Genomic DNA, 17,326 nt, shown 5'->3' with positions numbered 1-17,326 from the left:
AACCTATAAGAAAGTTTTCAAATGAAATTATAAGCTATATTATTATATTATATAATATAAAATATATTATATAAACAAGAATATAATTTGATTTCAATTTATATATAAATAAATTTGAATTTAATAAATAGAAATATAATAAAAAGATTAGTAATTTTTAATAGATTCTAATTGAAATATCTAAAAGAATTTTTCTATTTTTTTATTAAAATCTAATAAAAAATTAATTTAAAAAAAAAAGAAAAAGAAAAAAAAGAAGAAGGAATTGAAAAGTAAGTAAAATCTAGAAGCTTTTTATTTAATAAATAATTATTATTTTAAACTGAAATTTTTAATTAATCTTTTAGAATTTAAGAAATTTATTAAGAATTTATTAATTAGAATAAGCTTTATAAGATATAGAGACTTAGATTGATTATATTAATATTTTAAAAACGATTTATTTAATACATAATGAAGGTATTGTAGAATTTATGGCAATTATGAAAGGATTACTTCGTTAACCACGGATTCTGCCACCACAGGGCCTAGCCAGTCCCTAGAACCCTAGCTTATCGACCCAGTCTGACAATCGAATTAGCAGTACATCCCTGATTCCAAATTAGAGAAATATTGGAGACTATGCACAATCCCAAGCAGTCTCTACCACAATGACCTTGTTATCAGAAGATCTAGCGTTGCCGGAAGTGCTTGTTCTGTTGTTCCCCGATGGTGGCGCTGATAGTGTTGGTGTGCGTTCCTTTCGCAATTGGCTGAAGGGGCAAACCATCTTCATCCAAGTGACTGAATCCACGGTGGCCCCCTCTTTTGGTCGTCGAACTCTGTCTTCTTAAATCCTGCTTTGACCCCAGTCGAGTGCTGATCGAGGCAAGAGCTCCAATAATGGGGGTCAATATTGGACGCAACAGGGGACCGCAGCAAACAAAGATAGCAACACCGAACTCTATCACTGGCCAGATATAATTGTAAAGGTTGTAAGTAAAATCCGAGAAATCGGTATTGAGAATTGTTACCACTCGTGCAACGCTCATAGCGACAGTACTACTCAAAGTTAACTCGTGATTTGCATCAAAATGAATGAAGACTTACAACAAACCAAAACACATCAACGCTGCAAGTGCGATTTTGTTTGCTGTTGGCATTTGTAGCCTCCAAATTATAGGTTGGGGAAGTAGAAGAATCATCATGTCCGTGATGATGTCTACAATGCCAACGGCTGTATAGGCAGATATCGTGTTCCCACAATGTCCAGCTGTAGGTTGAAGATTCCAATTATAGCCCAATGGACGACAGATAAGGAAAGCTATCAGGATTGTCATTACGGTCCATGAAACGCACATTGCTAAGACAAAGTATCCTGCGAGTCTGAATTTCGGGACCGCAAATATCCTGATTAACATGATGGTGATACTACATTTGATTAATCCGAGCCCGACACCGTACAGCATTTGATTTGCAAGCAAGACCTGATGATAAATGTCAGCTTGCTCTTGCAATTCCAATTCATGCAGAGTGAGTTTGGTTGATACCTTTTGGGCTGTCTTGAGCTGTGCGGGATTCAATTGATCCACATGCCATCCAGAACCCCCAAAAATGACCAGCATTATGTCTCCACTCCCAAACCCATAAAATATTATCTGCCACTGGTTAGTCAATTCCCTTCTGAGAGTCTCTGTGGGGGACACTTACTAACGCTCCTACCACCAGCCAATCTTCAATCATGAGCGCGATTCCTTTCATACGACGAGCATGAAGTCGCAGTACGACAGATATCGTTGCGATCGTCCAGAAAACTGCTACAATGACAATGACCTGTGCTCCACGGTCATTGAGCCCACGGTAGGACTTTGGCAACTCTTGTCTAGCTTCGAAGTTCATTTGCAGATTGAACACACGAGAATGCTGCGAGTCCAGAATCATCTTTCCTGGGAGGAGACCTATCAACTGGATCTCTCAACTGTGGGTTGTTATACCGTACTCACTTTGGCTACCCGCTCTGTACATTACCAAACCTCTGGGTCTCCCGTATCTTACATGTTGAAATATACCTATCGCTTCTGATGTAACAAAAGATTACCACCCCAATACGGTAGGATACTCGGAGGAACTGCAATTCTATACCTCGCTTGCAGGGCTGTTAACTCCTGAGTGTACTATTTGAGGAAAGCTATCATCATTGTGGCCGCTCATTTTGTCCGATATTGATATTCAGAAGCGACTGCACATGTAATTGGAGAAAGCTAGGATAGATCCCACCTAAGCCTGCAATGACCCAGGTATATTGGACAAGAAGCCTTGTTTATACTTCGTACATAATTTATATGAGAGTACATATCACAGGGTTTGTATGAGAGTTCATTTCACAGAGAATGGGGAAGGTCATTAAACCAGCTCGAACCAGGTGGTCTTTTCTTTGAGTCAGATCAGACCAGTTTTTGGCTTTTGCGAATCTACATTACTTTCGTACAAGCATGTTGTCCGGGCTCATAATCGGCGTCAAATATGGTCCTGGAATCATTTTTGTTTCGAATCCTCTTCAATTGGCATTCACCACGATATTACCAGAACGGCCAGAAGATTGGGAGACTTTGTTGTCAGATTACTGACAGAGCTTTCTACTGCCTAATATAAACTGTCGAGTCACAGCTATCAATCTCAGTTATCAGTCTTCAAATCAGTTGCAGATCGACTGTACATATTGCAGAAAAGAAAATCAGTCAGCGTTTGCTTCAACCATACATGGATAGCACTTAAGAACCATAAGCAGCATGGAGGCAAATTATGGTCAAGTCGATACCTCCTTAACATGCCACAGGTCCACAGCGAAGCACTGGTGGAGACAGTTCGTCCGATTAAACGCCCCCCGCCACCACTTAGAGGTAGCGGTGGTGCAACAGGAGTGTGGTAGAACGGCAAGTCGGGCGCATCATTTGTTCCTAGGGTGCAGCGGAAGACTATTGAGGGCCAATTAGATACGGCCAAGACGACTCCACTTTGAGCTATATCATCGACTTGGTAATACAATGGCAGCACTCGTGTTTTTGTCAATGGTGCCGTACCTCACTCTGAACGATTTGACGGGCATACTAAAAAAGTAGTATTACTCTCAAAATTTAGTTTCACATCTAAAATCAATAATTTTGATTCCCAATTGAAAACAAATATTGAAAAACTTATCGCTTATAATATGTCCTTATATTATTCAACTTATAAAATATTTTCATATTATTATTCAATTTTCAAATGATAGTATTTTGACGAAAGTGTCATTTTTGATGGGTTTGGCGTGCCCGATTTTCCGTTAACAGTGAGCCTACTTTGAGTACTAGAATAGCACTACTTATTAAGTGGGGGATGATAAGTCGAAGGGTTCCTGATGGAACCCTGTAATAAATGGGATAGAATCTAATCCAAGGGCATATGATTGAATTCGAGCCTAACGCGAGCCTCGGCTTTAAGCATTTTGACCTAGACCGCATAATTCCTCACGAAAATTTAACGATTTCCCAATCAATATCTGGTCGGGGTCCCGACGCACGCCTCTCTAGAGTTGAATTGTATGGATACTACCAATACGATAGGAGGTTGTTTCGCCACCTCTCCCCCGACCCGCTCGTTTGCGGGGAAATCAAACTCTCTTTCTCACGTGGTGGGTGGTTGATTGGTTAGATTATACAAGCTAAACCCCATATGGACAGGTCTTGGATACGTTTTTTGATGCATGTGCAGGGTGGAAATCGAAAACGGAACTCATCGTAGGAAACCTTTTACTTGATAGAGGGGCATCAATTATCAACTAATGGTATAGGGCGGGGAATTGTCACATATGGAAGGTTGCAGAAAGATTATCGACTGCAGACAGGATATCTGTAATTATGGTGCTTTTGGACGCAAGGCCGTAGCGCTTTAGTCATGAGCTATCTTGAAGCCGCTGACCTCGTTCAAGTGGAGATGCTCTTATCATTGGCTTTATGTGTTCTTATTTCTGTTTTATAAAGCACAGTAAGCACAGAACAATGTGTCAAGAACGTCAAAGTTGGCGAAGAGAAGACCTGTTTCCTCTAGTTCTGTCAATTACTCTTGTACATACGCTTCAATGTTTTTCCAGCAAATAAGCATTGTCGGGCCTACAGCTGCCATTATATTGACTGTAGTTTGCTATGCCGTCGTCTTATCTGTCTATCGTCTGTTTCTACACCCTTTGGCCAAATTTCCAGGTCCTAAGCTCGCTGCTCTTACAAAGTGGTATGAATTCTACTTCGACCTGGTGAAAGGCTATGGGGGGCAATTTGCTTGGGAAATACAGCGAATGCATGAGATATATGGTAAGTGAAATGGTGCCGACTTCAGTCATAATCGATATCGACATCGATAAAAGCTGACCGGCCAGGACCTATTGTTAGAATAAATCCATTTGAGCTCCACGTACAAGACCCTGACTGGTTTGACACACTGTACGCCGGAAATCCTACCAGAAGGGACAAATATCCGCCAGCTGCAAGTATGGCAGGCGCACCTTTGGGCAGTGAGTAGTCATCGAACTTGAAGATAATTGATCTGGTCTAATCACCCGCTGCAGCTTTTGGCACAGTTGAGCATGATGTCCATCGAAAACGTCGCGCTGCCAATAGTCACTTACTCTCTACACGTGCGATATCCGATGCTCAACCTCTGATACTAGACCAAGTGCGAATTCTCTCGGACCAATTTGAACGGTATTTGAGTACGAAAGAGATAATTGACCTCCGCGTTACCTTCCTGGCCTTCACCACAGATACAATCACAAGGTATGCGCTCGGGGAAATGAAAAATCTTCAAGAAAACAAGACGCTTGCAGTTGACTGGAGCGCAACAATAAGGGCTGTTGCCAGAATAACGCCGCTGATGAAACAGTTTCCCTGGATGATGACCGTAGCTCTTTACATCCCTATAAATATTCTAAGATTCTTCATGCCTGAACTATTCAGACTAGTGCAGTATCATGCTGTGAGTGTTATTCCATGGATAAGCAATTTACTTCTCAGGACTGACATGATGGTTCCATACTATAGGAGATGCGAGCTTTTGCCGAGCGATTTTTATCCCAGCAACAGGCGAGCCAAGAAAAGCCGAAAACTCACGAAACTTCTTCTAATATGGCCTTGTTTCAATGCATATCAGATAGCAATCTACCAGCTCATGAGAAATCAGCAAAACGCCTTGCTCATGAAGCAGTTGTGGTGATATCCGCAGCAGCCGAAATCACATCTCGCGCTCTGAGCATCACCATGTTTTACATACTGTCTGAACCTCAAGTTTTGAGACGACTACGGGATGAAATAGATGTAGCAATGCCCGATTACTCCGTCTTACCATCCGCAAAATCTTTAGAAGAGCTTCCTTACTTGGTATTATGCAGTCATTCAATTCTTTCATTCGAGCTATAACTCACCAAATTAGGTTGCAACCGTCAAGGAGGCATTACGAATATCTGCAATTATCACATCGAGAATGCCATTAATGGCTCATACTGAGCTAGTCTATAAGAATTGGAAGATACCAGCAATGGCAAGTCCTGCATTTTTCCTTTTGTAATCGAGAAATTAGTTGGCTGACTCATTTTAAGACGCCGACAAGCATGACAATTCACGATATCCTACTTGATCCTAATATATATGAAAATCCACACAAATTTGATCCAAATCGCTGGTTGGGGGGAGATCCCGTCCCAGAATGTTACTTTGTGCCTTTTGGGAAGGGTACTCGGATGTGTCAGGGAATGAGGTATGCTCCTACTACGTTTTCCCTTTTGACCGAGCCTAATCGAGACTGACTTTTGGCAACTTCTCAAGATTTGCCTATACCGAGTTATACGTAGTTTTAGCTACATTGCTCAGAAGGTATGAACTACAGCTACATGATACCTTGCGAGAACGGGATGTTGAATCTGTCCGGGATTGTTTCATTGGAGAGCCATATCCAGATAGTCTTGGGGTCAGAGTGAAGATCCTTGGCAAAAGACTGTAAAAAGTCCAGTTCTATAATGAATTGGGAGGAAATGTCGTTGTATAAACGACTATGATGAAGTATAACGCCGGGAGGTCGCATATAGATCCCTAGATTGGCATTTTCTCACAACCTACTTAATGACATACCATAACAGGCGGAAACTTCTCAGTCCTTATACGCCAGTAAATCTCGCATTCATCAACAGTTGACTCCCTTGACAGGTTCCAAACCTTGATAATCATGATTCAGTGATGTATTTGATACTTGATAGGATTTTACCGGAGACTCGATATACGAATAAAAACCGTAGTCAGCGTTGCAATGCTAAATCAAATTACCCCTCGGTCTTCTGATCAAAGTGATGGAAAACACCACACTAGCCCTGCTTCTTCGATATGATCACAGTAACTGACTTAAGCAGGAGTCACTTTTGCTCCACATCACTACTAGGTTTCCCCTGGTAATGCCCTCAATTCGTGCTCCACACTTCGTGCTCTATCGGAGCACCTTCCCAAATGTCTCATGCAGTGATTATTTACGCCGCACACGTCGCTGCATGATTGTAACATCATTCTCCATAGTGATGAACCTCTTAGCTATTCCTACCCCGCAGAAAATTGCAGAAACACCCTGATATCGGGCGAAAGATAGTCTTGAGTTGGCTGACGAACTACTAATGGCTTGAGCAAGCACTTCCAACATTTAAAGACCTTGAAGGCTGGAACCCCTTGAAATCTTTAAATTTGTCAAACGAGGCTCAACATGAATCTTGTTATGAAAGCCAATGGCAACGGACCACTCAAGAAGCCCCCCGCTGATTTCGATAACTTCAATAATGAAAAGGATGCGGATATAATTTGTCCAATTAGATACATTTACGATTATCTCCCTCGGAAGCCAAAATGGCTGCAGGCACAACAGATCACTCTCAATGAAGCGCTGCAACTACAATCAGTCGAAATACAGGGAGATACCAGGAACAATAGAATTTCCATCTACCCTGAAGCAGCTCATCTACCAGTTCACACTGGGCTTGGAACTTTTCGCCAGAGCAAACACTGGAAAGCAAATGAGAGGGCGACGAGAGAGTTACTCGAGTTATTTGCGCAGGATCAACACTGCAAAGATGCTATGCTAACCAATGGACAATCTATGGCAACTCTTGCCAGACGCCAATTCCGAAGTCCGGTTTTGGATACATATAGTCGCTTTAGCATTTACATGTTTGCTGATGCGGATGAGAGTCGAATCCAGCTTCTGGCTCAAAGCGTGATTTTGATCTTCATATTTGATGGTAAGTCGATTTTTCTAGTCTCAACTTGTCCTCTTGGAGCCTGTTCTCACAATCTTCAGACATATGGGAAAATGCATCCTCAGAATTTGTAAGTACACCTCCAAGTATATCGTTCAAGTCAGCAAGCTTATTGCTCGAAGACCAGCCAGGTGCGAGATGATTTCATTGGACGTATCCAGGGCAATGTTTCCAAGTCTATAGCAGATACTCCACTACAGAGACGAATGCATGAAATCAGACAAGGATTCTTAGACGGGGATAAGGAAGACGGAGGAAATGCGGGTGCAGAGGTACTTCAAGAACTTATTGATTTTTGTCGTCATGAGCACCCTGAAGAATTTTCATCTATACGGGAATATCTTGATTACCGTTATTATGACATTGCAAATAGGTAAAAGCAGCCATTCCAATTTTCCGAGTTCTTCTGACAATCGTTCTGATCAGGTTCACGTGGGCGTGTACCAAATTCTCTCTACATTTGAGAGTCGACCTAAATAGTCCAAAACTTCGTCGCCTGTTCGGCTACCTTGGTGATCAAATTTCTATTGCCAATGATATTGCTTCGTACGATAAAGAAGCAAAGCAATTTATTGAGGGAAGAGCGAAGGAGATGATTAATCTAGTACATACTACTATGCAGGTCAATTGTATTAATGACGTTACAGCAGCGAAGTCAATGGCTTATGCCATACAGCTCTGGACCGAGAATGAGATTTTAGAAGAGTTAAGAGCCCTGAGTCGCCAGGGACGACTCAGCGTTGAGGAATGGAGGTTGGTGGACGGGTGTTTGGTTGCTGCTTCAGGAAATCTTTTGACTTCAATTGTGATATCTAGGTATGGAGGTGAGGAGGCAAAGATAATATTGTGATATACAGAGCCCATAGAAGTTTGTAGATTCGAAAAAAAAACCATTCTAAAAAAACCTATTCGAAAGGAATCTTTTCACTAAGAAAGTTCTTTCTAATAAAATATTCATTAGTAATATCCCTCGAGAGTATATAGTTTTCTTAATAATTCTTATAATAAGAATTCTTGTTTTTGCTTAGATAATCTCTTTATTAATTATTCTATTTAGTTATTATCTACAACGATTCCAAGATTAACTAGTAGGTTTCACAGAGCCGACCGACGATGCGCGTGTTTTAGCCGCCCGCTCAACTCGCCAACTCCGAGGGTATTCGCCATACATCTTCAAAGTGGTTCATCACCATCCTATGCAAGTCAAACACAACACCTTGTAACCTCACCTAATATTTATTCCTCGAAATAGTAATCAGAGTCATCAGTACAAACGTTCTTCCATCACGCTTCCGATGCAAAGGACGAATCAAAACATAATAACCAGTAAGTTGCGATGTGATCACATGCGACTCCTGTACTTTGCAGCGGAAGTAAATATCGCACTCATTACGGGGCCGTTGCTAATAGCTTGTTAATAGTTGGTATCGATCGAATACAGCCTTTGAGTTAATTAATCATGCCTCTGGTAGAACTCAATCCTGGAACCAGTGATTGGCACGATGTCAAATATGCTGCCTTAATATTATGGAGAGCCTCTCAAATTCCAGATCTTGTTGCTCTGCAGAGCGATCTTCGCAACTTTGATCGAATTTTCGCGTCAACAATTACCAATGTTTACACCGGTATCAATCAAAATCGCAAAGCCATTATTGTCAACGACCAGGATATAATCACTATTGCCTTTGAAGGGTCCACGGATGAGGAGATTTTGGTAAACCTATGGACTGATGGTAAGGGTCCGAACTGGTGGGATCTTCCATATCCTATATACGTTGATGGAAATAGAGTCCACAGTTTCTACTTGGATATGTGGAATGGAATGAAAGCTGCCGTCTTTTCTACTCTTGATGACATAGTCACTACAATGCAGGATCATAACATAGCGCCAAAGAAATTGATTATTGCTGGATACTCCATGGGCGGAGGGGTGAGCACGTAAGGCCTCAATTTTTGCATCATATTTCTAGAAAATAAGCTGATAGGTAATCGATAGTCTGGGATTCACGAGTATTGTTGAACATGTCCGTCACACCTATGGCTCTCAATGTTCATCTCCTCAAGACTGGGCGTCCGATGACAACCTCGAATCGCTTATTCAACACCTCACATTTGCAAGTACGGGAGCAGGGGATATGGGCTATCTCACACTACTCAATGAATATTACGAGCGGTACCATATCCGAGCTTGGGATTTTTTGAACCACTGGGATCGGACACCACTTTTTCCTCCGTATCGTTTCCGAAACTGGAGAGGCTATCGTTACATTCTGCCGCAAGAAGTGACTTGCAATTTTGAGGCTGAATTTGGTCCGATGGGCCATTTGATTCATGGATATTATCAATCTGCGGAGTGGATGGCCAAGTATGGCTTGGATCAGGTTAAAACAGCCTACCGCAGTGGTTATGCTTAGCTGGTCCAAGTATTGACATTAGTATATGGTAGTGTTATTGTGTCTGACTTGAAGTTGATAGTGCAAATAACAGTTTGATAGCTATCTCAATCTGTGACTGTAGGTGTGGTATGGAAGAAAAGTTTCAATTTTCACGAATCTATGTACTTTGGCCATTTGATTATATCTTTCAATTGAACACGCGATTGATCAACAACTGCCGTGGATAATTGTCCATGAGAAGGATCATTACATCTATCGGAGCGTCTACTATATCCACAAACATGAGTCATTACAGTATTATGAATATTCATGAAGTTCCTGAATCGATACTGAGAACTAAAGTCAATGACTCACCCTCAACTACAAGAACGTCGACGGGTAAGTTATAATTTGACTAAAGTAAAAGAGAAAGTAGATTTAGAATTTTTTTCGATATAGATAGATGAGAACTCGCACCTCTATTGACTGCTGCAGGGTTAACGCAAACACTTCTCGATGTTCGTTGGCGAACTCGAGACACATCAACTCACGCAATGTTAAACAGGATCGAAGAATTATTTTGATCGCGTTTATGATTTCCGAACAGCTTCATGAAGATCTTAAGATTGTTGAGATAAAAAATTTCTTTTATTTTTGTAAAAAACTTTATTACTTTTAGGTTACTATATCTATTTTAAACAAAAGTTATAAAGTTTTATAGATAAAAAATACATATAAAAATTAAAATTCAAATATATTTACAATTAATATATCTACTTAATTTAAATATTCTATGAAAAAATTATTTTTAAAATGAGTTTTCAATTGTTATTATAAAATACTTTATAACATTTAGCTTGTTATATTATTCTTTAATAATAGTTATAAAGTTTTCTAAATAAAACTTTTATTAAGAATCAAAATTGAAATATATTTGTAAACGATTTACATATATATATATACAATTTGAATACTTTTCAAAGAAATTATTTTAAAATTAGTTTTCGTTTATTTTTTATAAAATATTTCATAACTTTTAGCTTATTATATATCTTTCTAATAAAAGTTATAAAGTTTTTCCAATAGAATATATATATATATATTAATAAAGATTTTACTTCTTTTTAAAGGATATATATATATTTAATTCAATGTTCTCTCTGAGAGAATCTTCTGAAAAATAATCTTCTATTATTTTCAATTAATAATTTATAACGTTCATTTTGTTATATGTATTTTTAATGGAAGTTACAAAGTATTTTAATATAAAATATATATAACGTGATTTATCAGTATGCAGATCATATCAATATGCGAGTCACTTTTATCTCAACTCACTCTTTCAAACTCATATTATTTAATAATTATTAAATCAATTAATTAAAATTATGAAAATTATAATAATCTAGAATTTATTATATTATTTTAATAAAGTCTTGTATTATATTCAATCTTTCTGTATTTATTATTAAATTAACATCTAATTTCTTTCGAAAAAGAAGATTCATAATGAAATGAAAAACCATTTCAATATTTAAAAAATATGAATCAAAAAAGATAATACTATTCTTGTAAAAGACTTTATAAATTTCAAGCTAATTTAATTTCTTTCAATGAAGATTATAGAAATCTCGTAATAATTTAGATAAAATTAAATTCATTCGTAAATTCATCTTCTAAATTAAATAAAAGTTACTGAATACAATAAAAAATCAAAGAATATCAATTCGATAGAAAACTTTTTAACTTTTGATATATTATAATATCTTCTTTCAAAAGTTACAAAGTTCTTGAAATGAATACTATATAACAAAGGTAATATTTAATTCATTTAACTTCTCTTCTAATGGTAGTAGGAAATAAGGAATCAAATTAAAAAACAATTAACAATATTTTCATTAAAAACTTCACGACCTTTAATAGTCTATAATCTTTTTTTCTAAAAGTTATAAAGTTTTTTAGATGAGAAATATATATAAAAAATTTAAGATAATTTCTTTCTATGAAATAAATCGAAATTAAATAACTAAGTGAAAAAAAGAATGAAATTAAAAATTAACTAATGATCATTTGACTTAAAGCTTTCTAACTTTTATTTTATTATAATTTTAGTTTCTAAAGGTTATAAAGCTTCGACAATAAAATATATATAATCAATTTAATAAAGGAATCTCGTTATAGTATAAATGAAATATAAATAGTTAGATTGAAGAAAAAATTATATATCTAATTTTTAAAAAAATTGAAGTTAGAGTTTTTTAAAAATCAACTTTATAATAATCCTTAATATAACTTTACAACTTTCACTACAATGAATAGTTTACTATTCAAGGTTATAAAGTATTTCGAGAAATTATTATAAAATGAATTTATATTCAATTATTTCGTAATAATCTTTTTGAAGTTTACTAAACTAAATAGTTTCTGTTCAAAGTTATAAAATTCTTTTCAAAAATATATTATAATTAATCTACATTCTATTTCCCAACTAAAATCAATTAAAAATTAGTCGAACAATATATTTCAATAATACTTTACAACTTGTAGTTTGAAACTACTTGATTCATTAAAGGTTATAAAGTTTTTTAATAAATTATTGATAGATGAATTAAGAGGAGAACTTTATAAGAAATAATATATATAGAAAGAATCATTTCAGAAATATCATTTTGTATCATTTTGATCGAAGACTTTATAACCTTTGTCTTCTATTTAGCCTCGCAAACAAAAGTTATAAAGTTTTTTCAAAAAACATATATAGTATTATTGGAAATCACATGTATAGCACGTATATATCATGTATACACTACTATAGAACTCTATCATCCGGGCTTTCCGGATATATAGACTTAATAATATATTTAATATATTACTCTTTATGCGTAACTTACTATCTATTTTTAACCGATTATGAACGCTATGTTATAAAAAGCTTTATTTTATCTTTTTTATAATATATCTAATACAAAATTTCATATTATTTAAGTATAATGAGATTGACTACAATCGAATTATTTCAATTGAAATATAAATCTTTTGTTGTTTTTAAAAACAACAACTAAATGGATTTTTATAAATATATTATACTTGCGATACTGGAAACTAATACACTAGAAGTGTATACAAAGGAAAAAGAGATATTAACAGATTTTCATTTAGAGGTTACAGATTAGAAAAAGAAGAAGGGAATTATTATTATTATTATTATCAATTTCCTGTTTAACCCTAATATATTGCTTTCAGTTGGTATCTTTTCTTATAGTAGATAATCTCCTAAATGCTTGAGTGAAACTATTGATATTCAATAATACTATGAATCCTTAATATGTTCAGAATCTTCGAAAAGTATTCATTTACGAGTAATATTCTTTTTCTATTCCAATAGGTTATGAGCCCGGGTGGCGCAGTGGTAGAGTATATAATTTGAGATTATAAAACATAAAAAGACCTATACTCTATAACTTGTAATTGAATAGAAAAATAAAACAAATCCATATAGTTATATACTATCGAAAGTAGCAGCGGTAAGTTTTGTGTTAAGATATATAGAAGCTAGCTCTATAAAGCTATAGGGTATACTATTTAAGAGGGTGTATTGGAAATTATATATATAATATTAAGTAGTATGCTAGTAACAATATCCTTTTTCTATTTCCAAGAAGTATAGTTACTTTTAAAAATAATTATTTCAAAAAATAACTGAAAACTTTATAACTTTTAATCTCTTCTTGATTTTTGCAATAAAGGTTATAAATGTTTTCGAAAAAAAATTATACAATCAGATTAATATATAATTTTGTTTGAAAAAGAACGTATACGAAAAGAATTAAATATGAAAATGATTTAATATTATTTTAATTGAAAACTTTAAAACTTTTGATTTCTTATAAGTTCTTATGATAAAAGTTATAATTTTTTTTGAATGAAATATATATAACTAAAGTAAAGAGCAATATTGAAATAGAAAAGAAGATAAACGAAAGCCCTTCGCGGTCTGATGTCCGCGGAATAAGTTAACTAAATGAGTATTTATTGCTCAGCAGTGCTTCCTCGCCCCGGAAAACATCCGTTCATTCACTCTTCATAAATAAATAAAAGACTCTGACTCTTCAAACTTTCGTAGCAAGTTCCAGACCCAGGCATTCAATCTGATCGATACTAAAAGTATCAACGTATGCAGACCCCTATTACATACACTCCATTCCAAGTACTTTTGAATCGTTACGTACAGCCATCAGACCATTAGAGACATGTACATCATCATTTTGTATAGAATCCGAATTGAAGTCAACAGCACTCAACTCATCAGTTACAAAGCTCTGCGCATAATAACGCTGAAAGGTCTCCGCTCTTGATCATGTGAAGTATGCCGTAGCACCATTGGCAATATTGTAAGAGTTGAGGCCCCGGCTTATCGCACACCACCCATTTTTCGATTTAATTTTTTAAAATTTAATAATAAATCAATTACACAATATAATCTTATAAAACTTGAGTATTATATTAATAAATAATAATTAATCCTTATATTTCAATTACATCTTCAATCTTGCAAATCAATCTTTTAGTATATAACCTGAAATCTAAAGGATCTACCCTATTCCAAAGAGTTTGTAATTCATATTTCAATTTCTTTATAGAAGTAGATACAAATAATAGCTTTTTTAGTTCCTTTTTCATCCATCACTATACTTTCTCAATTGAATTAAAATTCGAAAAGAAGAATAACTAATCAAAGCCTTATACACTATACTCCAATCAAGCTTTATAAATATATCCGGAATATATTTTAGAATTATTTTTTATAAATATATATTCAAATCCTAATTTATCGAATAATAAAAATATAATAGATTTAAGAATTTATTATATATATAATTTGAAAATAATATCTTTATTACCCTCAAATCTTTCCAAAAAGATTAATGGAGATTTATAATTCCAGCCAATTATACCCTATATTATCATCAATACTCTTTTTAATTGATATATTAATTTAATATAATTAATATATCTTTTTTCATTAATTTGTTTAGTAATCTATATTCTATCCGTTTTTCTTAATTCGAAAATGCTTTTATTCGATTATATAATTAATCTCCAATTCCTTTCTTTTAATTTAATAACAATAATATTACTAATTTCCTATTAATAATATTTATATATAAAATCTAATCTCTTTTTTGTTTATATTCTCGAAATAAAGGATTTAGAATATACTATACACTTTTTATATCTATATCAATATAATTCCTTTTGAATTATATATATTAAAACCTCAATATCAAACATATTTTTAATCTATTCAAAAGTTATTCTCTTTTTACTTTAATCTTTAGCAATTATTCTTATAATTCAATAAATCTTTTTAGTAATTATTATAGACTTTTAATAAATCTTCCCTTTTCGAAATCTTCTAATTGAATTGGATTTAATTATACTTCTTATAGTAGATTGTAATACATCTAAATTTGAAGCGATCTATTCCTAGGATTTTCTATCAATTCTAATTTAAATAACTTTAGAATATTAAGAAGTATACCAATTTTAATTAAATTTATAATTATTATTTTCGTGATTATATTCAATATCTATTTTGAATTTGAATCGAAAATAATGAATTTTAGAATAATAATTGAATTTTTAAAATAAGGTGTGCGAAATTAGGTGACTACCCTAATCTCGCTTAAATGTGCGATAAGCCGGGGCCTCAACTCTTACCATCATCGCGGGCTTGAGGGAAAATTGTCGTACGGGCCATTCCAGAGGATGCCGGAGAGGATTTTGACCGCGGCGATGCTGGCAACCTGAGCGCCAGATTAGATCCAGTTCCATCACGACCGCTTGTCAAGCGTGGAAACCAAGGCTTTATGGACAATGGCGTGGCTACCACACAAGGAGACGTAAGAGGCCATGTCGCCGGAGAGCTCGTTGCAGAGGAGGTTCGGGCTGCTGGCTTGGGTACTGATGATGGTCCCAGCTCCAGTCACATTTAGAAAGCCGATAAAGATTTGAGACTCATCGCCTGAAGCATAGGCTGTTGTATGAGCTGCGAGAGCTTCCTTAGCTGCGGTACCGGTTGGGGCAAGGTGGTAATCAAAGTTTGTAGCATCGGCACCGAAGATGGTTGCGGCCACTCGGGACGGATAAACGTAGGTGTCGAATTTCGCAGGTTCAGAGAGAACAAGTGAAGCTGTTGGGAACGCAGAGGCGCCAACTACGATTCTTTGGTACAGCGCAATGCCAACGGCGGTACCGGCAATACTGATAGCAGCTTTAATGATTTGCTTGCGGGACATTGTACGTAATGGTTGAACGTATTCACTATTTGGGAAATTCGGCTATAAGTAGAAGAAAGGAAGATGAAACTGATGACGAATTTTCAGGATGAGAGAAGGCTGCCATTTATACAATATGCTTCAATAGTGACCTAGGAGATAGCTGCATACTTGCTAGCATACGGCCGCCCCATGTCTGAATCAAATAGGCAGCTTTGGAATGGTGCATTTTCGCCGAGTTTGCTGACAGGAGAGAGCTGCCTATTCGGATCAGGTGAACCGTTCCGTCGGTGAATAACTAGCTAAACCGTAAATATTCATCGTGTCTTGCGTGCTTCTAGCATAAGCGCCAGCTAAACAAGCGAAGTGGATTGGTTTTTCTGGTCAAGTTGCCCGCAATAAATAAGGCCGGTTTGATCACTGACTCGAAATTTATACGAATACAGCCGGATATGTTGGAAGTGCTGGGGTGAAAGTGATATTTCATATTTTTGTGGCGTCTCTACGCATACGAAGAGAGAATTCGCCGAAAATAAGAGTGCAAGTGTGCTTACGAGCTCCGATAGAGATGAAAATTAGGCATAAGGACTGGGGAGAGATGAAAGACCCCACCGAGTATACCCAGTGAGTGCATACTGACTGCATCGCAGCCACAGAGGAGTCTTACCGCTCAGGTCAGGATCTTATTTGGTCGATTAAATCTCCTGGCAATTACATTAAAGAGGCACCAACCTGTCATATTGGAAGGTTAGCGTCCTTCGTGCTTAAACAAGCCTTTTTGTCTCTTTGCCTTCGAGCCTCCCTGGGTGACAGAGCTTGACACGAGTTCCTTTCTCAATAGCATATATCTTGCTCTTTCTTGAAAACTCTCGAACTGGAGTCCCCACGCTTTCAGTATATCTGTTGGTATCACTTTTTGTGGTAGGCGCTTCGACACACCAGGGCTAGCGTAGGTCGCTTGACCACGTTAGCCCCCCAGAAGTATATTAGCGCTTCTACTCGTGCGGCCAGAAAACATACAGCACTCCACCTAAATATGGGCCACTACTCAATTTTTATCTTACCACCTTATGGGACGTGCTTGTGTGGAGTGTGGCATACTTTTTGGTCGCACAAGTACTACTTGTTAAATAAACCAACTAAAACCTCAACGGGCCCTCTCGACGACACAACAGCACCCTGCGTGAACTCACATGCGGATGTGCTGGATCAGAGGCAGGTACTTGTAGTGAATCGACAATCACGCTGAATTAGTCCACTGATCCACTACTAGCACCGATGAGTACCCATGAGTATAAACGAGGATTTTAAGTTATTTATAATGATAGGTATGAGGGCCCTCATTGATGATGACCTAGCGACGGGTATTGAAA

At 36.3% G+C, this 17,326-nt stretch overlaps 5 protein-coding genes across 5 annotated transcripts; 3 read left to right on the top strand and 2 right to left on the bottom strand.

Moving 5' to 3' along the window:
- Positions 1–600: 600 nt before the first annotated feature.
- EAE97_002119 (uncharacterized protein) lies at positions 601–1,944 on the bottom strand (the record flags this gene model as incomplete). Its single annotated transcript, XM_038872630.1, has 3 exons — positions 601–1,041; positions 1,090–1,637; positions 1,690–1,944. 3 exons carry the CDS (start codon positions 1,942–1,944, stop codon positions 672–674), a joined length of 1,173 nt encoding a protein of 390 aa, XP_038737188.1. The 3' UTR covers positions 601–671.
- A 2,152-nt stretch (positions 1,945–4,096) lies between these two features.
- On the top strand, positions 4,097–5,574 carry EAE97_002118 (uncharacterized protein; the record flags this gene model as incomplete). Its single annotated transcript, XM_038872629.1, has 5 exons — positions 4,097–4,325; positions 4,379–4,525; positions 4,580–4,986; positions 5,052–5,387; positions 5,440–5,574. 5 exons carry the CDS (start codon positions 4,097–4,099, stop codon positions 5,572–5,574), a joined length of 1,254 nt encoding a protein of 417 aa, XP_038737187.1.
- A 1,176-nt stretch (positions 5,575–6,750) lies between these two features.
- On the top strand, positions 6,751–8,150 carry EAE97_002117 (uncharacterized protein; the record flags this gene model as incomplete). Its single annotated transcript, XM_038872628.1, has 3 exons — positions 6,751–7,370; positions 7,428–7,673; positions 7,727–8,150. The coding sequence occupies 3 exons, from the start codon at positions 6,751–6,753 to the stop codon at positions 8,148–8,150; spliced, it is 1,290 nt and encodes a 429-aa protein (XP_038737186.1).
- Positions 8,151–8,759: 609 nt separating this feature from the next.
- Positions 8,760–9,714, top strand: EAE97_002116 (uncharacterized protein; the record flags this gene model as incomplete). Its single annotated transcript, XM_038872627.1, has 2 exons — positions 8,760–9,238; positions 9,297–9,714. The coding sequence occupies 2 exons, from the start codon at positions 8,760–8,762 to the stop codon at positions 9,712–9,714; spliced, it is 897 nt and encodes a 298-aa protein (XP_038737185.1).
- A 5,795-nt stretch (positions 9,715–15,509) lies between these two features.
- EAE97_002115 (uncharacterized protein) lies at positions 15,510–15,974 on the bottom strand (the record flags this gene model as incomplete). The annotated part of the gene is made up of 1 exon (XM_038872626.1): positions 15,510–15,974. One exon carries the CDS (start codon positions 15,972–15,974, stop codon positions 15,510–15,512), a length of 465 nt encoding a protein of 154 aa, XP_038737184.1.
- Between the last annotated feature and the right edge of the window lie 1,352 nt (positions 15,975–17,326).

Source organism: Botrytis byssoidea (genome assembly GCF_014898295.1).
Source record: "Botrytis byssoidea strain MUCL 94 chromosome Unknown BBYS_003, whole genome shotgun sequence".
NCBI classification, from domain to species: domain Eukaryota; kingdom Fungi; phylum Ascomycota; class Leotiomycetes; order Helotiales; family Sclerotiniaceae; genus Botrytis; species Botrytis byssoidea.
The sequence above is the reverse complement of the archived record's forward strand: the minus strand, read 5'-3'. Positions and strand labels throughout refer to the sequence as shown.